The sequence below is a fragment of the Thamnophis sirtalis genome, unplaced genomic scaffold, assembly GCF_051295495.1.
Source record: "Thamnophis sirtalis isolate CommonGarterSnake01/CBP01778 unplaced genomic scaffold, rThaSir2_p1.2 scaffold_4, whole genome shotgun sequence".
In the NCBI taxonomy this organism is placed as follows: domain Eukaryota; kingdom Metazoa; phylum Chordata; class Lepidosauria; order Squamata; family Natricidae; genus Thamnophis; species Thamnophis sirtalis.
The window spans coordinates 42,368,502-42,391,997 of NW_028261384.1; the positions used below are offsets into that span (position 1 = coordinate 42,368,502).

General features: G+C 45.9%; 2 protein-coding genes across 2 annotated transcripts in view; both read right to left on the reverse strand.

The window, feature by feature from the left end:
* Positions 1-23,496, reverse strand: part of HIBADH (3-hydroxyisobutyrate dehydrogenase) — an 84,925-nt gene that overhangs the window by 39,714 nt on the left and 21,715 nt on the right. The gene's annotated exons all lie outside the window — the stretch shown is intronic.
* On the reverse strand, positions 7,352-10,361 carry LOC148045819 (lamina-associated polypeptide 2-like). The gene is given in 3 exon segments (XM_087712146.1): positions 7,352-7,860; positions 7,863-8,493; positions 10,272-10,361. Coding segments are annotated over 3 exon segments (1,230 nt in total).

Genomic DNA, 23,496 nt, shown 5'->3' on the forward strand with positions numbered 1-23,496 from the left:
TATCTTTGTTCAAGCATTAAAAGCATTTTTGGAAGATCGTCTCCACTGTAAAAATAGCATCAACAGAACCTAAACAGATTTTTAAAGCACTTTAGCAAATCTCAGAGGCAATGTGTTATGACTTATGCTGGTTTTCCCTGCAGGTTCTGTAACCAGACAAGCAGTGTAACAGGGATATAGGCTGTCAGAAGCCACCAGCTGGCCTGCCAGGGCTCTGCAACTGAATGGGGCAGCTGACAACTTGGGCGATACTGACCATGCTGAGCTACATGCCACCCAGCTGCTGTGTGGTCATGTCCATCTGGAGATCTCTAGCCAGACAAATCTCTATGCCTGTCAAATCCTCCCAGTGAGCCTTGTTATGCAAATTCAATTATTCAAGTGTACCCCATTAATACTCCTTCAGCCAATCTCTCACTGACAGTGGTGCTCACTTTTTAACTCACCAAAATATCTCATTTATTTCTGCTTAACAGTGAACTCTATTAGTAAAACAGAATAGAAGTGTCAAAGTCCACAATAATGTACTCTATATTGAGTAACTGTTCTTGGGAGACAAAAATGTGAAAGAAAATATGATACTATCTTTCCAAAATGATATATGATCTTGCTAGAGCCCACAGTTAGTTTTTTTTAATATGTGCACTTAAATATACACACATTGCTGACAAGAATAGTTAGACTTATATACCACTTCACAGTGCTTTACAGCCTTCTTTAAGCAGTTTGCAGAGTCAGCATATTGCCCCCAACAATATGGGTCCTCATTTTACTGACCTCATTGGTTTATTTAATTTAAAAAGCCTAAACCAATAGGTGCATTATACAGCAATTCAATTTCAAATCATCTGCTTAGAAACAAGTTTTTAAAAAAATCACATTGTAGACTAAAAATATTTACTGTCTTCCATAAATCTATTTATTTATCATTACAGGTAGTCTTTGATAATGGGACTGTAATTAAGCCTGCCCATCAGTCACATATTGCAACAATCATTAAATGAGGCAGCTTAACCAAAGACTTTATCACTGCTCTCCCCAATGAATTATTAAACAAATGTGCAGGTTGTTAAGTGAAGCACAGAGTGCCTCAGAGTGGCAGAGGCCCCTTGAAAGCCTAGCACAGGCCCAGATCCGTCTGCCCTTCCCCTTCCAAGATTTCCCATGCTCTGTTTCTTGCCCCTAGGGTCCCCACAAGCATTTACCCAGTTCCAGTGGGTCCCCTGAAAGTTTAGGCTTATTTTCCCCCACCACTATGGCAAACACTCTCCTCCTCACTAATTTTTGAAGGGCTTCAATGTCTTCCAGAGGGCTGGAAAAGATTGCTTCACTGCACAGCCACACGGCGTGATTATGGAAGTTGCCCACACATTTTCAGGGCCAAATTGCATTTTGGCATCTGGAATCGTGCCGTGTGGAAGCTTCTGCAGTGATCTCGTTAAATCAGCAAAACTAAGCAGGTTGTCTGGCAGCCACCTCTTTGTCTACACCCGTAAGCACGAGGGACAAAATGGCAGGCATGTTTGAGTTGTGCTGAGCAGCCTAGGGACCCTTGTCTGACTTCCTTCCCCAGCAGGTGGTGTGCAGACCTTCAAAATATAAATGCGGTGGATGATGGATATTGAAGACTGGACTGATTGAAGAGAAGTGGAATGGCTGAGGTAAGTAGAACAGCTTTATTGCAACGGAACAGCAACTAGAATAACTATGTACAGAGTTCAGCACCTTGCCCTGCATGATAGCTATTTATATGCAAGCTGTCAAGCAGAGCGACCAATAGAAAAGATGCAAATAGCCCACGCTCAGCCAGGTGCGTCTTAGCCAATCAGGTGCTGCTGAGCAGTTGCCAGCTGTCAATTGTAAGTCGAGGACTTGCGGCCGGTCCTCCTTCCCCCCAGCGGGCACACATGTGCGGCAAGAGCGCATGCATACTCACTTAGATAGGCAGGACAGCGCCGGACCCGCCCAGATCGATGCAGTTACAGATGAGCGGTCGGCGAGGTAGGTTGTCCCTGTAATAGCTCCTCCCCAATGGGAGTGGAGCTCTGGGTGATGTTATCTGGGCCTACCAATGGAGACGGCGAACTTGGAACAGGTAGGTGAACTAGTGCCGATGGAACGGCTTGAGGAGGTTCCTGGGCAGGCTGCCAAGAGGTGGTGGCCAGGCAGGAGAGGCCTGATTGGGAAAAGGCCTCGGTGGGTAGGCAGTGCCTTAGTTAATCCACGTAGCGCGACCACTTGCTGCCATCATGAAGTCAAACCCTATAAGAACAGGGGACCGGTTACCTTGGTAATTGTGGCAGGCACCCACCTTGGATCCCCTGAGAAACTCCTGGCGAAGACCAGGTCTCCCTCCCTGAAGAGGGATGGAAGCACCCCCAGGTCACAAGGCTGCATGGCAATCTAAAGAGGGTGCAGTCCGTTTAGAGTAGTTCGCAAGTGGTGGCCCATCAGCAGCTCTGCGGGGCTTTTGTTGGACAGGGGACATGGGTTGGAATGTTGGCCAAGAGATAAGCCGCCACCTTCTCCAGCCAATCCCCCCGGTCCATGCGCCCCAATGCTTCTTTGGCCAAGCGGACTGCTTGTTCCACTCGGCCACTGCAAGCAGGATGGTAGGGGAGCGTTGGGGCATGATGGATCCCTTGCTTGGTCAGGAAATCCTGGAAGGCTGCAGCGGTGAATTGGGGCCTGTTGTCGGTCACAACAGTGTCCAGCAACCCATGCGTGGCGAACACCTGCCACAATGACCGTATGGTGAACTCTGCAGTGGTAGATGCCATGAGCAGTTCCACCCAACGGGAATAGGCATACACGACTACCAGGAAATCCTGACCATGAAAGGGGCCCACAAAATCCAAATGACTAGGGTCCCCTAGGAAACCTCCCAATCTCTAATGGGAACAGCTGGAGGGGCAAGGTGGGAGAGTTGGCAGGGTGTGCAACGGCTGACCCAAGTAGCTATCTCCTCATCCATCTTGGGCAAGCAGACATAGTTACAAGCCAGAGCTTTCATGTGAGCTATGCCTGGATGGCCCTGATGGAGACTGTCTAGCATCTGGTGGCGCAAGGAGGGGGGAATAATCACCCTGTGGCCCCAAAGCAAGCACCCGCTGTGGAGGGACAGCTCCTGCTGGCAGGTCCTGAAAGGGTGGAAGGCCTCCCCAACCCTGCCCAAAGGCCACCCCGTCTGTACCCAGGTGAACAACTGGAACAGCACAGGGTCAGCAAGGGAATGGGCAGCTACGTCAGAGGAAGACAGGGGCAGGCTCAAGTCAGCAATGGACAGGACAGAGGAAGATGGGACAGGGTAGGGTCAGTGACAGGAAGCGGGCAGCAGTGAGGGCATCGGCATACCCTATATGCTTGTCCGGACGGTACTGCAGCGTATATATATACACCGCAAGGAACTCCGTCCAGTGAGACATGGGGAGAGAGAATGGCCAGGATAGGACGGTCACCGGCCAGAAGCCCAAGGAGAGGCTTGTGGTCGGTGAATAAAGTAAAATGCCGTCCGTAAAGGTAATCATGGAACTTTTTAATCCCGGACACAGCAACCAGAGCCACCTTGTCGATCTGGCTGTAGTTCTTCTCGGCGAAGGAGAGTGTCCGGGAATAAAACGCTATGGGGGCTTGTGAACCATTTGGGAGGACATGGTTCAAAACAGCCCCTACACCGAAAGGGGAGGCATCACATGTTAACGTCAGTGGCAGCTTGTCACTATATTGTACAAGACAGCCGCTGATGTAAGCATGGCTTTGACAGCTGTGAACGCATGGACTTCGCGGTTGCCCCAGCACCAGGCCGCTGATTAGTCGAGCAACTGATAAAGTGGCTTGGCAAGTGATGCCTTGTCAGTAGATGCCATGGTGGATGTTTGATTAACCCCCAGGAGTGAAAGGCCTAACAAGGGGAACCAGTCCAGGCCCAACAGGGCTGGTAGGAGCTTCCTAACCACTAGAACGACCGTTGACTTACCTGAACGGTCCTTCTATGTGTGCTGCGAGGGGAATCCAAGCATGGGTTAACTTTGTCCATTAGCCTAGAGCCTGAGTTATGTAAATTGGTGACCACGCCTCCTCTGACTGGATGGGTCAGTTTTGTACGAAGTTAGCCGTTTAATGATGTATAACAATAACAATAACATGATAGCCATAGCCCAAATGGTTTACAAACATGTCAGAAAACACAAGTCACAAACTAGGTAAAGTCAGTCATAGTCAAGACACAAGTCAGTGAAGAGTCAATCAAGTCAAAGTCATGACAACCCTGGCCAGCCGAAGCTGCGGGCGCGTTTGGATTCCCCTCGCAGCACACATAGAAGAACCGTTCAGGAAAGTCAACGGTCGTTCTCCTGTGTGCTGCTTGGGGAATCCAAGCATGGGACATGCCAAAGCAATTAAGATCCAGGGCGGGAGCTAGGTTGGCCAGGGTCCCCTGCGGGGGGAGCACCTGTTGCAGCACACGCCGCCCAAAGGAAGCCTCAGCCGAGGCATACACATCAACCTTGTAATGTCTGATGAACAGCGAAGGCGAAGACCAGGTAGCCGTTCTACAGATTTCTTCCACAGATCCTTGCGTGGCCCAGGCCGCCGTGGTGGCCGCACTCCTGGTAGAGTGAGGAGTGATGCGCCTGGGTACCCGTCGAGATTATCTGTCATAAGCAAGAGCGATGCACGCCTTCAACCAACGACCTATGGTATGGGAAGAAACCTTCTGTCCCATGGAGGATGGCTGAAAGGACACAAAAAGCCCTTCCGACCGCCTGAAGGATGCTGTGCGTTTCACGTAGCGGCGAAGAACCGTGCGCACATCCAGATGATGCCACTGGCGCTCCTGCGGATGAGAAGGGTTGGGGCAAAAGTCCGGGAGGACGAGCTCCTGAGCCCTGTGGAACATCGTGTTGACTTTTGGTAGAAAGGCTGGGTCCAAACGGAGAACGACTCTGTTGGGACGGAATATACAGAGGTCCGACCGAACTGACAGAGCTGCCAATTCGGAAATCCGCCAGGCTGATGTAATAGCCACCAAGAACACAGTCTTAAGAGTCAGCAGTCGAAGACTGATGGAAGTAATAGGCTCGAATGGAGAGTCCATAAGTGCCCTGAGGACCAATGTCAAATCCCATGTAGGGTAGCGGTGCACGGTCGGAGGCCGGATGTTGGCCGCCCCCTTCAGGAAAGCCTTGACCTGCGAATGCTGACACAAGGAACGACCCTGACCTCCCCCAATCACCATGGCAAGGGCCGTGACCTGCCTGCGAAGCGTATTGGGTGCCAAACCTTTATTTAGTCCAGATTGCAGAAAATCCAACACTCGGGGCACCAATCTTGGAGAGGGTCTGCCCCAGTCTGGCGGCACCACCTGCAGAAGGCCTGCCAGGTAGCCTCGTAAATCCGAGTATGGAAGGACGACGGGCCGTTTGAATTGTGTCGATGACCTCGCTGGAGTACTGAAGGTCAGTCAGAATAGTCCGCTCATGTGCCACACGGCTAACTGTAGCAACTGGGGGTTCGGCTGTATGAGGGCCCCCTGGTTGAGCTGGATCTGATCGTCCGGAATCCTCCACAGGCGCGAGATCGACAGGTGCACCAGGTCTGCATACCAGGTTCGCCGGGACCACATCGGAGCCACCAAGAGAACCTCCGCTCGTTCCGACAGCATCTTCTGGATGACCGCCGGCATCACTGGTAGAGGCGGGAAGGCGTAGAGCAGGCCGGTCGGCCACGGGCTGCGCAAGGCATCCACTTCCTCCGCCCCAGGAATCACGTACCTGGAGTAAAACCGGGGCTGTTGCGCGTTGTGGGGCTGCGCGAACAAGTCTACTGCTGGATGGCCAAACCGGTGGGAGAGTTGTCGGAATAGGTCGGGGTAGAGCTGCCACTCCGCGTAGTCCACCGTGGCTCTGCTCAGCCAATCTGCCTGGACATTGGAGTCGCCCAAAATGTGTTCCGCCCGAAGGGACAGAAGTCTGGATTCCACCCAATGATGCAACTTCTCTGCCTCCAGCATGAGGGCCCTGGAGTGTGTGCCCCCTTGGCGGTTGACATGTGCCTTGGAGGCCACTTTGTTGGTCAAAATCAGAACGTGTTTGTGAGTCACAATGTCCTGGAATTCTCGCAGGGCCAGATGGATGGCCCGCAACTCTAGCCAATTGATGCTGTTGGATAGCTCCTGATCCGACCAACGACCCTGCGCCACCCGATCCAAGGCATGGCCGCCCCATCCGAATAGGCTGGCATCCGTCGTAACTTGGATGCGTTCCGGCTCCTTGAACGGGCACCCCTTGAGGAGCTTGGAAGACGCCCACCATCGAAGTGATCTGAGGGGCTTGGGCGGAAGACGGACCTTGAGCTGTGAATGACTGGTGTGGGACCTCTGATAGGGAAGCAGGAACCATTGAAGTGGTCGAGGGTGAAACCTGGCCCAGGGAACGATGTTGATGCAAGAAATCATCTTCCCCAACAGCTGAGAGAGTAGGGCCAGGGGCACAAGCCGCAAGGCTGACACCTGAGATGCCAGCCATTGAATGCTCTGTCGCCGCTCCAGGGACAGGAAAACTTCGCAGGAAACGGAGTTGATGACGGTCCCTAAGTGAAGCAGCGATGTAGTTGGCTGCAGATGACTCTTGGGAAGATTCAGCACGAACCCATGCTGCCGCAGTGAGTCCATCGTTACTTGAAGATCCCATAGGGCCTGTTCCCGGGATGGCGACAGGACCAAGATGTTGTCCAAATAACAATTCACTCTCACGGGAACTGAGCAAAGAGAGGCCGCCACCACTGCAAGAAGCTTTGTAAAGGTGCGGGGGGGGGCGATGAAAGACCGAAAGGCAAGGCCCGATATTGGAAATGACAGCCCACAAAGTGGAACCGCAGGGACCGCCGATGTGCTGGGTGAATGGGCACATGGAGGTACGCCTCCTTGATGTCGACTGACGTCATCATGTCGGCTTGGCGGATGGATGCCAGGATGCTCTTTATAGACTGCATCTTGAACTTCTGATACTTGATGTACCAATTGAGTCTTTTAAGATCTAGAATGGCCCGCCATCCTCCTGAGTTTTTGGGCACCAGAAACAGAATGGAGTAAAACCCTAGGCCTTCCTGCCCCTTGGGAACCTGTTCTATGGCATTGACGGAGATGAGATGATGTATTTCGGCTTCCATGAGGCGCCGCTTTACTGAGCACCTGGGCACAGGACACCTGATCAACCGTCTTGGGGGAATGGAGAGAAATTCCAGGGTGAGGCCCAGCCTTACCACCTGAAGGACCCAGGCGTCGGACGTGGTTTCCACCCACTGATGAGCGAAGGCCAGCAGACACCCACCCATTGGCTCCTCCCCTTGGGAGTCACTGGTATCTCCAAAAGGACCGGTTCCCTGAGCCACGAAAAGATCTCCTGTTGTAGGATTGCACCTGGTGCTGTTGGCGCCACCTATCTCTGCCCCCCCCACAGTCCTGGCCGTGGTCCTGCGACTGGTGAAAACCCCTGTTGTAATGGGGAACGAAAGGGGCCACTGTGTAACCAGAGTAGCCTCCCCGAAAGGACTGGCGTCTGTTATATGGCTGCTGTCTCCTGGTATTGCGCCCCCCCACCGAGGAGGGAAGCACCTTGCGTTTGTCCCTGGTTTCTATGAGTATGGGGTCAAGAACCGACCCAAACAAGGTCCCGCCCTTGAAGGGCGTGGATGCCAGGCGCCACTTAGACTTAATGTCGGCCTGCCAGTGGCGGAGCCACAAGAGGCGATGAGATGCCACATTGGATACCACAGCACGAGAAGCAAACTTGGCAGCATTGAGCGTGGCATCCGCTGAAAACTCTAAAGCAGCCATAATCTTAGTAACATCCTGGTGAAGGTGACCTCATCAGGGGCCAGTCTCTCCTGCAACTGTTTGAGCCAGAGCACAGAAGTTCTATTAAAGAACGATGCCGCAGTAGCAGCACGCAAGGCCCAGGCCGCAGCCTGGTGGGTCTTACGAACAACTGTCTCAGCTTTACGGTCCTCTGCCTTCAGACCCTCAGAAATTTCAGACAGAATTAGAACAGGGGAAGCTAGGGCCGCTTCTGGCGGATCCACAGTTGGGAATTGTAAAATGCCCTCCAGGTCAGGGGTGGAAGTGTATAACTTCCTGTCCCCGTTGCTGGGCGGGGTAACTGCAGTTGGCTGGTCCCATTGTTTCTGAATGAGATCCATGAAAAGCTTTGGAGAAGGAATGACTTCCTGCAATGAAACTGGTTCAGCAAAGAGGCGCTCAGTAGTGTCCAGGCCTACAGCAGAACTGTCTTTGGGAGCTACTTTTCCCATATGAGTGGTGGCCTTAGCTTTAAACAATAAGGACTTGAACAGCGTAGGCTTAAACAGGCTAGAGGAATTAGGCTGATTAAAGATCAGGCCCTCATCATCAGAGAACTCCCTATCTATCAACTCCCTTTCCTCCACCAAGGCCGAATCCTCACTATAGGTAGAGGGGAGAGGTGAAGAAGGCCCCGCCTGCAGATCAGGAAAATCCACTTGTGGGACCAGGATAGGAGGCCCGCCCTAGGTGCTAGCAACCACCGGGGCCTGGTTCCTACAAAGCAGCTCAGCATCCACCCCCCTGGAGATAGCTGCAGATATCATCTGGTAAAGGTCTGGGGATAAACCCTGGTCATAGCCTTCCATAGGCCTTAGGCCTGCAGCAGTGGGAGTAAATGTTGCAGAAGGCGCAGCACGTGGCATAGAGTAGATCGAAACAGCCTGGGCCTCGGGCATTACTGAGGGGAGTTGGATCCCCAACCCCCCAGCCCCGTTTTCAGAAATAGTAGGTAGGGAATGATCAGGGGACCAGGCCTGATGCCCTGCTGGCTGAGGAGCTGGCGAAATGCACTGAGGTAATAGCGTGGGGGGGAAGCTCTAGCCTCCCCAGAGGTTTTAGATGTTGCCTTAGATTTATCCTTCTTTTTGTAGCCCTTATCCGGGACCCCGGAGGCCTCCTTAGGCCTCTGACTGGTGGTTCTAGAGGCGGCTCTGCCAGGCCTCGAACTAACCCCCGCTTGGGCCGCACTCTGAGTATCAGTAGAGGACTCAACTGTACCTCCCAAAGAAGAATGATCAGCCATTGTAATGAATTGAGATGCGAAAAGACTCAAAAAGCACCAAGCACAGTGTTCACTGTAAGGCAAACAGACCGCGTGGTCAGCAAAGGCAGCGGTGAAACAACTTCTCTCTAGGGCACACAGAGGCAAAGTGAGGGAAGTGGGAGGGCCAATGAGTCAGCAACTGCAAGAAGCGGCAATGCCCGATCTCAACAGCGCCTGCGCGAAGAACGGCCCCAACATGGCGGCCGCAAATCAAGCGCCAAATCAAGCACCAAATTCAAATTGCCAATAGCTACAACATGCCGCCTGAAGCTCCCAGCGCGGAAAACAATGCGGCAGCAGCGGTGGCACTCTCCCTTTGTGATAAGCGATCTGCAAAGGACAAACCGTGCCGCGAATGGCGGGTAACTCCCAGCGGCCAGAGGAAAAAGCCGCGCCACGAATGGTGGGCGTTCCAAAGGGCTCTGAGGCGGCAGGCTCTTCCATCCCATCGACTGTGCTAGCCGAAGCCTCGCGCTGCAAATACAAGTACCGAGCCCAAGCCGAAATTCAAAACACTAGCCACCAAACCGCCTGCAAAGGCACCAACTGCCGGCGTTAAAACTCAGACCCAACGGTCCCAAACGTTAGTCAAATACCTGAGCGAAAACAGCGAGCCCCAGATGGCGCAGGCAGGCAGCGAACTGCCGCCTCTCCCATTGCCATGCTTAATCCTCCACAAGTCCAATCGATCACTTGCCAAAAAAAAAATCCAAGAAAAGGTATAAATTTGTCTCAGTAGTCTGGAGAATTGGTATACGTCTCTTCTGGCTGGACTGAGTTAAAAAACTGGGCCATCCAGTCAGAGGAGGCGTGATCACCAATTTACATAACTCAGTCTCTAGGCTAATGGATAAAGTTAACCCATGCTTGGATTCCCCAAGCAGCACACAGGAAAATGGGCAGCTTCCCATGGAAATCCCCATAGTCCACCTAAACTGCATAGCTGCCCAAGGTTGGAATCTGAGTCCTCTGAGTCCTACCATCCTTTAAGGATGGTATCAGCAGGCATCAGCTGGTTGCGGGAGAGAGATGGGCACTCCAGGAGAGAAGGGAGTGGGAGGATCCCGAGTCCACCTCCATGATGCAAGAAGTCCCTTCGATCTTTAAGGAGAGAGTTATTTTCTTTGCGTCAGTCAAAATCTTGCTGACCAATGCGGCAGGGACCTCCGGTGGCTTCTTGCTGATGGCATAGAAGTCATCCCTCTGGGTCTGCTGCAGATGTTGCTGGTGTGGAGGCATTGGTTGGTACTCAGGTTGAGGTGCTGGCGGCAACACAGTGCGGCAGACATGCGCTAGGTGGCCCTTTTTATTACAGCAGTGGCAAGTGGCCGCTTTAAAAGGGCAAGCTGTGCAGGCGTGATTGTCATCACAACCCACACAGGCCGGCACCGGGGAACGGGAAGAAGGTGGCTGTGGCCTTCTTGGTTGAGCCCAGAGGCAGTCAACCTGGTCCTCATTGAATTCGTCCAAGGGAGCCAACTTGTCGATGAGGCAGGTTCTTTGGGGGTGGTGCGATCAGCTGCTGGCACCGTTGAATTTCGGCCATAGATCTATCTGACAGCTTGGCAGCTCTGGCTTCATCCACTGCCTGCTGTAAGGTAATATCAGCGTGGCCTAGCAACCTCCACTTGAGGCGGACATCGCAGACCCCACACACAAATTGTTCAACCAGGGAGTCATCCAAATCGATAAACTCACACTGGATGGCCGCTGTTCAGAAAGACTGTAAGAATTGGCTTACAGTCTCGGGAGTCTTTTTGGATGCATTGCCAAAATGCATAGCAGCAAGCTATGCGAGAGGGCGTTGGAGCATTTCATTTCATTTCTTTCATTTGTATGCCGCCCTTTTCCCCCGAGGGGGACTCAGGGCGGCTCACAACTTGAACAAGGGAAAGGGGATACAGACAGTTTGACACCAACACAAAACAATACATAATTTAAAAAGCGCAACAATCATACCATTCGAAATAGGGGCAACGGTTCTTTAGCCCCAGGCCTGTCGGAACAGCCAGGTTTTAAGGGCTTTGTGGAAGGCCTGGAGGGTGGTGAGGGTGCGAATCTCCACGGGGAGTTCATTCCAGAGGGTCGGAGCAGCCACAGAGAAGGCCCTCCTCCGGGTAGTCGCCAGTCGACACTGGCCGGCGGATGGAATTTGGAGGAGGCCTAGTCTGTGGGATCTAATCGGTCTGGTGGAGGTAATTGGCAGCAGGCGGTCTCTCAAGTACCCAGGTCCAATACCATGAAGGGCTTTATAAGTGACGACTAGCGCCTTGAAGCGTATCCGGAGACCAATAGGCAGCCAGTGCAGCTCGCGGAGGATAGGTGTTACGTGGGTGAACCGAGGTGCACCCACGATCGCTCGCGCGGCTGCATTCTGGACAAGCTGAAGTCGCCGAATGCTCTTCAAGGGCTGCCCCATGTAGAGCACGTTGCAGTAGTCCAGTCTAGAGGTCACAAGGGCGCGAGTGACTGTTGTGAGGGCCTCCCGGTTCAGGTAGGGACACAACTGGTGCACCAGGCAAACCTGGGCAAATGCCCCCCTGGTCACAGCTGACAAGTGGTGTTCAAAAGTCAGCTGTGGGTCCAGGAGGACTCCCAAATTGCGGACCCTGTCTGAGGGGCATACTGTTTGACCCCCCAGCCTGAGAGATGGAACACTTGGCCAATTAGTAGGAGGGAAACACACCAGCCACTCGGTCTTATCTGGATTGAGTACAAGCTTGTTAGCCCCCATCCAGTCCCTAACAGCCTCGAGGCCCTGGCACATCACGTCAACCGCTTCATTGAGTTGGCACGGGACGGACAGATACAGCTGCATATCGTCCACATACTGGTGGTATTTTATCCCGTGCCGTCGAATGATCTCACCCAGCGGTTTCATGTAGATGTTAAACAGGAGGGGGGACAGGACCGAACCCTGTGGTACCCCATACGTCAGGGGCCTAGGGGTCGATCTCTGTCCTCCGACCAACACCGACTGCGACCTGTCCAAGAGGTAAGAGGAGAACCACCGTAGAACAGTGCCTCCCACCCCACCTCCCGCAGTCGTCGCAGAAGGATACCATGGTCGATGGTATCGAAAGCCACTGAGAGGTCAAGGAGCACTAGGACGGAGGCATAACCTCCATCCCTGGCTCTCCAGAGATCATCGAGCAGTATGATTCTTGAGCAACTTTTGCTAAAAGCACCAAAAACTGGTTCAATTACCATGGGATTACTGTGCTTGATTGGCCTCTCCATTCTTCCTCCGTACTCTGGGTCCTTGGTTTTCAAATGAGATGCAAAAGTTGCTCTCATCAGAAAAGAGGACTTTGGACCACTGTGCTTCATTAAGACCAGAGTGAACACAGCCGTATACCAGGAGATTTTGGAGCACTTCATGCTTCCTTCTGCAGACGAGATTTATGGGGATGCTAACTTCATTTTCCAGCTGCCCACACTGCCAAAAGCACCAAAACCTGGTTCAATGACTGTGGGATTACTGTGCTTGATTGGCCAGCAAACTCGCCTGACCTTGGAAGTCTTTTCTTCATCTCTCTGTAAAACCTTGGAAGGCTTCCCAGCAACCATGGTCTTTCGCAGCCTTGCAGAGGCTGTGGGCCTTATCCGGATCCCACTGGAAGTTCCCTCCCCAGGAGACAATGGGGGGGAATCAGGTCTCTCCACACCATCTGCCATGACTCAGGGTCGGGGGCTTCCTCAGGCTAAGCCCACCCAATCAGCAGCACAAGCCAGCTTCCCACAGTCACTTATGGCCTCTGCGCAATGATTGCAGCCGCCGGTAGACCTTTCCAGCCTTTTTGCAAGCCGCGCGGCTGCTGGCAGCACCACGCGGTGTGGTACACAATCCGCATTGTCTCGTGCCGCTCCTGGCCTCTTGGCCTTGCTCTGGGCCCACCAAACCTCTTCGCAGCTGCTGCTGTGGAAGGGATTGCCCCCTGGATGGCAAAGATGAGATCAAGGCCTTGTAGCGGCCTCTGCCCCAGCCCATGCGGTTCTCCCCAACACGAGGCCCAAAATGGCCACCACAATGGCGTGCAGCGTCCAAAAGCCCCAACGAGTTTAAAACCCTTACCGATGGCCAGGAGGAAGCCACACCAAGGGGAGGCTTCCAGGAAGCAGATGGAGGCAAAAGGGGGAAAGCAGGGAGGAGAAAAATGCAGGATGCCACTGGATTGTTTTTTGGATTTTCAGGAACCAAAAGCAACTCGTCCTTCTTCGGCCAGACAGAGTTGAAACTGGGAACCAGAAACAAGGAGCACAGAGGCGTGGCTTAAGCTTTAACTCTGTCTCAAGGCCAATTGGACGTCACAATACCCAATCCTGGCTAATCCTGCAAATTCTTCCAGAAAACAGGCCCGTTTCCGGATTTCCAGAACTTCCAGAGCCCTCCCAGAGCCTCCGTGTGGGCCCTGCACTTACCCAGCACCCAAAATGAGCAGCGTGGAGACTCCTGGAAGGGACAGGGTGGGATAGGCGGGGCCAGACAGTCCTTTCAACTACTGGTTCGGCCAAACCAGATGTACAATTAGCATCCAGTTTGTCCAAACCAACTTTTTCCCCTCGGCCACGCCCCGTTTTGGGCCTAGCAGTCCTCCCTGAAGACTCATAAGCCCCAAAATGGAGTGTAGGGTGGCATTCCATCCCCCTGTGTTTCCCGTCTGCTGTGCATGCACTCGTGTCTCCCACACTCACGGCAGAGACCAAAAAATCAGCTGGCTGGCGGGAAGCGCACGCACATGCATGATGGAACTGAACTGGGTGACGGCTTGCATGCCCAGCAAGGACTCTGCATGCCATAGGTTCGCTATCACGCTCATAGAGTTTATGGCTAAAGCAGGTTATTTTGTTAATTAGCATGAGTCTTTATTTGACTCAGGTAAAAATGAACCAGCTATTCTTGCAAGTACCACTCATATGTACATCAATATGTTAATCAAAGGCAGACAACTATAGCTTTACATATTAGACTATACTAGAAACAGAAAACCTCATATACATGCTAGTAGGTTTTCACTGTAGTATAAATCTAAAATTATTTAACATAGCAAAAATTTATTAATCTGATTTTTATTTTGAACAAACCTATTTTATTTTTCAGTGCAGAGATTCCCACCATAAAACAAACTGAAAATAAGTGCTACTCCAAATAAAGTTGAGAAAAATCTATACCATAATACTGTATTCTATATAATTGCAATTTAATTTGACACTTCTTACCCCTATAGTACTATATTAATGAAGTCAGTTTACTTTAGGAATCTTAAGGGAAAACTCTCATTTATCCCAGGCCTTAAGCTTCCAATATCACTAAAGCTTCCAAGACCCAAACAGTTTAATATGTTAATGAACTGAACAGTTTCTTAAGTACAGTCAGATGGGATGAAGATGCTCAGATGTGCTAGCTAAAATCTTGTTTATTAAGGAATCTCTAAGAAAATATGACATGTTAAAATAATGAATACTTAGTTCGGTGATAACAGAACACAGCACACATTCCAGCACACAGGCAGAATCTAGGAAGGAAAGGAAACCAGCACAGCTTTTTGATGTTAAACAACTAACAACTATTTCACATGTATCAAAGCTTAAGAACAGATGGTTGTATCATATTTAGAAGTTTAACACTCAGGGTCAAAAGTCACAGTTGTCTTATATTGTTGACGTCTACCAGTGTATATGCTTTAAATGAAAAGCACTAACTAAACAAGTATTTAATTATAACAACTTCTAGAAGTTTAGGGTTTAAATATTTTGAGATATAATTTTTTTTTTAAAAAAAGAACAGGATGACCAGAAGATGATCCTTGGTTGAGGACAAGGTTGGAGGTCAGAGACACTTACTTTGAAAGTGTATACATTTTGCAATCTATTACACACATTAAATACTTGAAGAGAAAGAGTAATGGTGTAAGATGAATAGCACTTCATAAACCTGTTGAGGAAATTATCACCACCATGAATTAAGCAAGGATAAAACCTGAACAGGGTAATAATATGTAACCAGAAAACACTTCCTTTTTATTCATTTTCCATATAAATTAATAAAAATGATTCTCAAATTATACAGTATTTTTTTTAAAAAGTGATATGGAATTTGTGAAACAATAAATCTATCTTATTCTATATTACAATTAGGGCATTTTTAAAAAAAAAATAGCACTCAAGAAGAAATAAATGATTTTCTTTTCTAACCACATATGGATTAGAACAGCAATCCCCAACCTTTTGGGCACCAGGGACCGGTTCCATAGAGAGGTTTTCCAGGAGACGAGAGTGTGGTTTCACATACTGCTTGCATCCTGTGGATGGCATTTCACTTGCTTATGTAGCCCAGTTTTGTGGCATGCTGTGGCCTGGTGCCGGTCCACGGATTACAAATTGGAGACCCCTGGATTAGACTGTTTATTTCAATTATAAGAGATGAAATTCAACATCTTTGGGATGGCAGCTTAGGATAGGCTGATGTAACAATATCTCCCATTCAAACATCTGGTCTAGTTTTGAAGCAATAGCTGCATCCAGTAAATTGATACATATAGACATAATACAAGTTCATTCAAATCTGTCCTTTGCATTTTTAAAGGACAATTGATTAATTAATGTGGGGTGAACATAATCCATCTAACCACTCAAATATGGTCAGTAGCATTACTTTCAATGTATTATTTATCTATATACAATAGCATCTTGCACTGTATTCAAAACTCACTCCATTACTTTTTTCACTTATAACAGTATTCTGTACAATGTGAGGGTTGGAACTTTTTACTTTCTCTCAAATACACACATCACGCTGTATATGCCTTTAGTGTCAGATTTGGCAAAACACTTTAGAGAGGAACAACCTTATGCTGGATAATTACAGCATTTCTTCATGAAAAGTAAGTTTAAAGAGAAATCTTATTTTTACACATCAAGGATTCATTTTCTATACCAACATATTGTTACTTCTATTTTACCTATCAGTCCAACGATCAAGTAATTATATTCTGCTCATATATGAACACGTTCATATGATGCTTCAGGAAGCTGCAGAAGGATTTTATTTTAAAAGAATATTTAATTTACTATTTTTGTCATTTTTTTTTCAGTTTATACTTTTTTGCTTCAAATGTTTCTACAAATAAGCAGCTACTATTTTAAATCAGGCTTGGTTACAATGCCACCTGGTGGTGCAAAACATGAATGAATTTCTTTTGAAAAGATGGAAAGGTCCAAGATTGGAAGGAAAGAAAAAAGCACATTTATGTCCATTACTTACAATCTAGAAAACTGTTTAACATTTATGTATATTGGAGATACTAGTACTGAGAATTCCCAATTAGTACCTGGTTTAAATGAGAAAAAAAACATTTTGTCTTCATTCAAAGGAAAATACAAATGCTGAAGCCTTAAAGAAGGGCTCCTGAATGGCTTTGTAAAATTACATTGGATAATTAATTCCATAGTAAGAATGTTTTTATGGTGTGTTTTGGTGACCCCTTATTACCATCAAGTTCACAATGCTGGTGGGCTGCCTTTTAATCCTTTTGCAGACAAAGACCCTAAATAAACACAGATCCCTTCCTGGGAAAAAAAAAGTCCATTCTGGTTAAATGGTAAGGAAACAAGTAAATCATTAGTAATCTTTAAAGCCAAAGCTATAAACTCAAGTTACCTTAACTTAAAATGAAAGTGTCCTGCAAGTTTCAAAGTTCTGTCACAGATAGAAATCTCTAGCTTTTGACTCCAGACTAGGCGCCAGCTGATAAACAAACAATTTAAGTTAAGAACTGGAGAATTCCCAGCTTTTGGGTTTAATGGCTTTGACCAACAGTATTTATTGCCTTCAGTTTTATTCTCACTTAGCTCTAAGAGGAAATTTAAACTTATCATCTTAAAATTCCATATGGGAAATGGCCAATTCACCTGACACAGTGCCTTTTACCACATAACTTTTAGTCCTCCGTTAAAGTTAGGTAATAGTGAAACTAATTAACTGCAGTTTAAGGCTGACTTTTTAATTCGTTAAATACATTTTGTTCAAAATGGCTTAACATCTCTTTGGGACAACATTAATGCTGAAGAATGGAGCTTTATCTAGTTTTTCAACCTAGCTTTCTAGGCTTGAGTAAGTTCTAGTAATAGTGACATAAGCCTTGGCCAGTAATAGCCAATAGATACAGTGTTAAGATTTTGGTCTGGAGATAACTGGGTTCAAAGACCTTTCCCACCATGAGACTCACTGAGTGCCTTTGTGTAAATTTCCTGATTTCAACCCAGTCTATGTCAAAAACTTATGACAGATTTTTTTTAAAAAAAATCCTTAGAAAAATACTATCTTTGTATGTTGGTATAAAATCTTGTATTTAGATCACAATTATTTCTTTGTTGTGTCTTAATGTTCATTATATACTGACTGAAAATATTGATACTTTGCCTTTCTTTTTTATAAGTGTGTTCAAGCATTCCGCAACTAACATAATTGAAATAATCAAATTCATACCAAACAAAACTATAATAAAAAGAGGTAGATATAATGCATAAATGTAACTTACAGTTGCCGGATTCCAGGTTATTTGACATATTAAAATGTAATTATAAATACTTCTGTTTTTGGCTTCAGACTGTATGACGCATATCATTCTGGAATTGAATTGATTTGCAACTATTTATATCATAATAACTATAACTTGCAACAATGGCTACCATTTATCTGTAATGATAGATTGTATCCTGTCCCAGAAGTGGATTGGACTAGAAAACCTCCAAATCCCTTCCAATCCTGTTATATTCTATGTTCTAAATATGGCCATATAGGTAATGCTGGGATTCATCAACTTCCAGCAATATGACTAATAATCAAGAATTAGAATCAATATCAATTCATGATGGAAAATTGCCATCCATGGTTGAACATTTAGTTAAGGGTTACAAATTAAACCTAATGAATAATTATTGTAAAATTTACATAAATTGTTAATATTAATAATCTTCCCTCTAAAAAAAAAATCCTACCAAAGCAATAGTTGCTACTATAGCAAAAAAAAAAAAAAAAAAAAAAAAAAATCTTCACATTCTTTACTTAACGCTTTCTATGTTTGGTTCTGTAGTCTACCATAAAGGAATGCTGCTGCTGACAAAAAAGGAACTGTGTTTGGCCATAAAACATTGAAAAGGATAGAATTTTATAAGATATATACTAATCTTATCTAAAAAATTCAGCCATTTACTCTACTATACCGAAGCCAATCAGCCTGACTTAAATATTGGTTAAGGAGAGCACCCTCTACAGGCAATCCTTGACATCACTGATTCAGCGACTTTCAAATTACAAGGAAGCTGAATGAAGGGATTCACAATCTGTGCCTGAAGTTACAGCCATTCTATGCGATCAAAATGCACTTACTAGCAGGGCTCTGAATTCCACCCTACCCTCCTTACTTCCTATGGTTTTTGGCTCCCTCCCACTCTGCACTCCACTTTTTTCACCAGCCAGGCTATAGAAGACTGGCATTTGCACTGTGAAAAATAATAAAAGCAGCACAAAGCAGTTTCTCCGAACCAGAGTACCTACCAAAAATGCAAAGAGCTGCAAAAAGAAAAAGAGGAAAAAAGCCCAAAGCAGCCTGACTCCCTGCCAGCCCCATACAGCCCAGCGGCTAGGTTGGGCATGCCACAGCAGCAGCAGGACCAGGAAGTTGGCAGTGAAAATCAACTGGGGGGGAGGGGGGCATCAGGGCTCTCAAGACTGTATGATGGCAAAACTGATTGGGTCTGGGTTGGATGCATGGCATGCTGCCTCAGGGCAGTTCTAGGGCTGTTTGCTGCCCACAAGGCAGAGTGAACGCAACCAAAAGGGCAAAAAAAATGTGTTTGTGTGTGTGTGGGGAGATAGGCAGGTTCAAGGAATTGGAGGCATTCCATATCTTATTTTGAGGATTGCACTGGAAAGGACTAGGCCCAGAGTAGTGCGGATGGGAGCAACTCCTTGGCTAACAACTGATAAAGACAACAATGGAAATTACCAGGATTGCAGTCAATAGGTAATGTGATCACATTGCATCTTGTTTTATGATTGCTTTCTTAAGGACTGAAATTCTGGTCCCAATTGTGGTAGAAAGTGAAGGACTATCTGTACTACAACTGAAAATAACAGTCTAGATTTGTGATGTAAGTCAGGGAGCATAACAGTTTATTTGTAGGCAGTTCACTCTTAAAAGAATGTACTGGGTGAGATCATTCGACGGCACGGAATAAAACACCATCAATATGCGGGCGATACACAGTTGTATCTGTCCGCCCCGTGCCAACTCAGTGAAGCGGTTGACATGATGTGCCAGTGCCTGGAGGCTGTTAGGGTCTGGATGGGGGTTAACAAGCTTGTACTCAATCCAGACAAGACCGAGTGGCTGTTCTGTTTCCCTCCCAAAAACTTGGTCAATATTCCATCGCTCAGGCTGGGGGTTGAAAATCTACCCCCATCAGACAGAGCTCGCAACTTGGGGGTCCTCCTGGATCCACAGCTGACTTTAGAACACCATTTGCCGGCTGTGACCAGGGGGGCATTTGCCCAGGTTCGCCTGGTGCACCAGTTGCGTCCCTACCTGGACCGGGAGGCGCTCGCAACAGTCACTCACGCCCTTGTGACCTCAAGACTGGACTACTGCAATGTGCTCTACATGGGGCAACCCTTGAAGAGTATTCGGAGACTTCAACTCGTCCAGAACGCAGCCGCGCGAGCGATTGTGGGTGCATCTCAGTACACCCACGTTACACCTATCCTCCACGAGCTGCACTGGTTACCGATCAGTCTCCAGATACGCTTCAAGGTGCTAGTTGTAACTTATAAAGCCCTTCATGGTATTGGATCTGGGTACTTGAGAGACCGCCTGCTGCCTCACCTCTCTCCAGGCCTTCCGAAAAGCCGTCAAAACCTGGCTTTGCCGGCAGGCCTGGGGGTGATGAGTTCCCTCCCCTCTCGACATGTATGGTTGTGCGACTGTTGTCTACTTTTATTATTTGTATTTTGTCTTTTATGTTCCCCTTTTTCCCCCTTGAATTGTTCGCAGCCCTGAGTCCTCCCGGAGAAGGGCGGCATACAAATAATAAAATACAATACAATACTCATGTAAGAATGGAATAAGATATAATTAATACAAATATCCATCCATCCATCAAAAATATGCTAATTCTACCCAAAGGAATTACAACTGGTGAACAGAATATAAATTCTAAAACAGACCATTTAAAATAATAAATAAAGGGGAGGCTCTGCTATGAGATATAAGATTTTGAATTCAGGCAGTATAATGCATGTAAAATTAGTAATCAAAGTGAGGAATCACACAATTCAAGTTTAATATTTTTCTACATTTGACAACTATGATTGCAGTATGTTACATGTAACAGTAATTTTGCATAATGAAATAACTTCTCCATTTTAAATGAAGCTCACACACAAACCTGGATAGCCTGTTTTTCACTGATCTTTTTATTTGTCCATGCAACCATTACAAGGTTTATAAATATCATATAGATTTTTCAGCAGTAGAATGCTTTCAGTATTAAGCAGCTTCATTTCTTTTCTCAGAAGTTTCCACTATTTACAACACAATTATACAAACAAACTCAAAATTAAGGTCCAGTGTGTTCAATGGACTTTGCCCCTAGGCTGAGCTGCTCAAACTTTCTCAGTTCATAACACCTTTAGTATGTCAATAACTTTTGTCACAGGAATCAAATACTCCGCAAACAAGGTACAGTGATATCCTTGGGCACCACAGCTAACTTACTAACAGTTTCATGTAAGTATCAGTAAAATATTATGTAGTACCTCTGTGAATTTGAAGAAACACCTTGTGACATGTAGTTTGGGAACTGTAGCACTAAATGGGCTTAAGTTTTCTGCTAAGGTTGCAATCACAGACTGATCCACTTGAGTGACAATAACTTAAGAAATTAATAATAACTTAAAACTTGAATTAAACATTGAAATTACTATTGGCAAAATAATACTTTACACTTTTTTTGTGGCAAAACATACAAAAACAATTACTTTATATATTATGTAAAATAGTTGCATACAGAGATATCGTTTTTAGTTTTCCAGGAAAAAGCATAACTGATTTTAGATTAATCCAATTGATCTTCCATGTATTTTATGAAACTAATAGAAATATGTATGTATGTATGTACGTATATATGTACACACACACACACACACACACACACACACACACTGAGTAAGCTTCTTTAGACTATAATATTGCATTTATTATGAACACTTCTAAATATCTTCCAGAATATTAATCTGACTCGGTGATAATAAGAAATATGATTCCATCTGAACATCTTAAATTTGTCAGATAAAACTATTTCATGCAATATTTCCCTCTTATCCACTGACTGGAGAGTGATAGAAATAAACAAATAAGGATGAATTGCCTAGGCATTTCCCCTAACCTAACATTTACTTTAACAGTTGACTTTCATTTTAGTCATGCACATGTGAGTAATGTAATACCGCTCTGAGGCATTATGGAAAATTACAGTGGCAATACCCACTTACCCAGTTTCTACCATTGCCAATTAAGTCCATCAAAAGGTTAATTATGAGAGCCTTCGTTCCACCAGCAGAAGGTCAAATCTTTTTAGAAACCAAACTCCAATTGGGTACTCCAAAAAAGAGGTTAGATTTAGCATTTTTCCTTCCCAGAGCTGCTAAGTAATGGCATTATATGCTTTCTGGAAGTGCCCATCCAAGTTAAAATTAAACTAAAGTCTACATATTCAAAAACCTCCTAATTCAATATTAAAAATATACCCCAACCTTTTAGGGCTGTTGTTTTTTTTAAATAATCTATCTTCAAGTTTTTTCTCTTTCCTTTTGACCTTTCTAAAATTCTTTATATTTGCAACACTGCAATCCTGTGGGTACTTAACTATCTTCTATATATCGGTAACTGCATTATAAGTTGAAGAGGCGTACATAAACCTCAGCTATTTAATAAGGATGGCACTGCCACATTCCCTTATGGGGAGATAGAAGCTGCAAGTTTCACAATAAATCAAAATACAAATGATTCAATATTTCAGAAGACCCATATTATGCAATGATTTGAGGCATTAGCTCTCAGATTAAAACAATTGACTTCTGAGTTTGACAAACCTGGGGGGGGGGGAAATTGCAACTTTGATTGTGGACAAGTAGGAAATTATGTCAATGTGTCTGATCAATGTTGCTTTAGGAAGAAAGTCAGATGATTTAAAGTTATAATTGCTACCAACTGTTATTAATCATTGTAATATAAAATCAGATTGACTTCTTTGCTAAATTTCTTTTGATCTAGATTACAATTTATAATGCTAGCTATCATTTTTTAAGATACTTTAAGACAAATAATTATTCTAATAATCTGGAAAAGGCTACGAGCTTAGAGCTGGTTAGCTTTACAGTACAATTTTACTGTTTTTCAAATTTGATTATAAATCAGATCTTCTCACAGAAATGTGAATTGTGTTGACACAACTACAATTTTCCTGCTATGGCTATGCTAGATATTTCGAATGATCTGGACCTTAATCAGAAATTATGTTTTCCTCTTTTGGGGGAAGGTGTAAAAGAAAGATGTTACTTCATTTTTTTAAAGTTTAATATGGCAACAATGCATGCTATATACCACATGAAACAGTAGAAATGCCTTAATTTAAATGTAAAAGGTGGGTGGAATAAATAGTCCACTAAAAAGCACCTTCAGATACTCCCCCACTTCATAATTTTTACTTAAAAAATTCACTACACCGAGCAATTAGGTTAATGAAAGGGAGAAATATGAGACCACACTAGGAAATGTATCCCCTCTTTCGATATTGTAAATCTAAACCACTCTAACAGCTGTTAAGTCAGTTTAAAAATAGAACATATAGTAGAAAAAAATAATTCTCTGAACCTATCCTTTGTAATTGGCATCTAATAGCAAAAACACCTTGAAGCATGGATGGAAGATACAGATAACCTCTTATTCCCATTATAGCTAGATGACAAACTTGTTAAAAAATATTAGGGTTTCAGATTATTTGTTCCTATAGGGAAAAGGTTCAATTTTCCCCTTCACTTATAGCTGGGAATATTAGAAATAGTTGCTGAACTTAACATTGACCCTAGCACCATATTTTGAATATTTTAACCATCTTGTTCTAATATATTATGTAAAATCGAGACTCAGGTTTATGAGTAGGTAGTACCTCTACTTTCAAAATGTGAAGAGAAGGATGCAGCACTGATTTTCAGGGTGAGTAGGTCGTGTAAGGTTATAAAAAAAGGCAGGACAGGAAGAAAGCAAGAGTTATATAAATTATCCTTCTTTGACCTGAGAAATCTAGAAGAGCA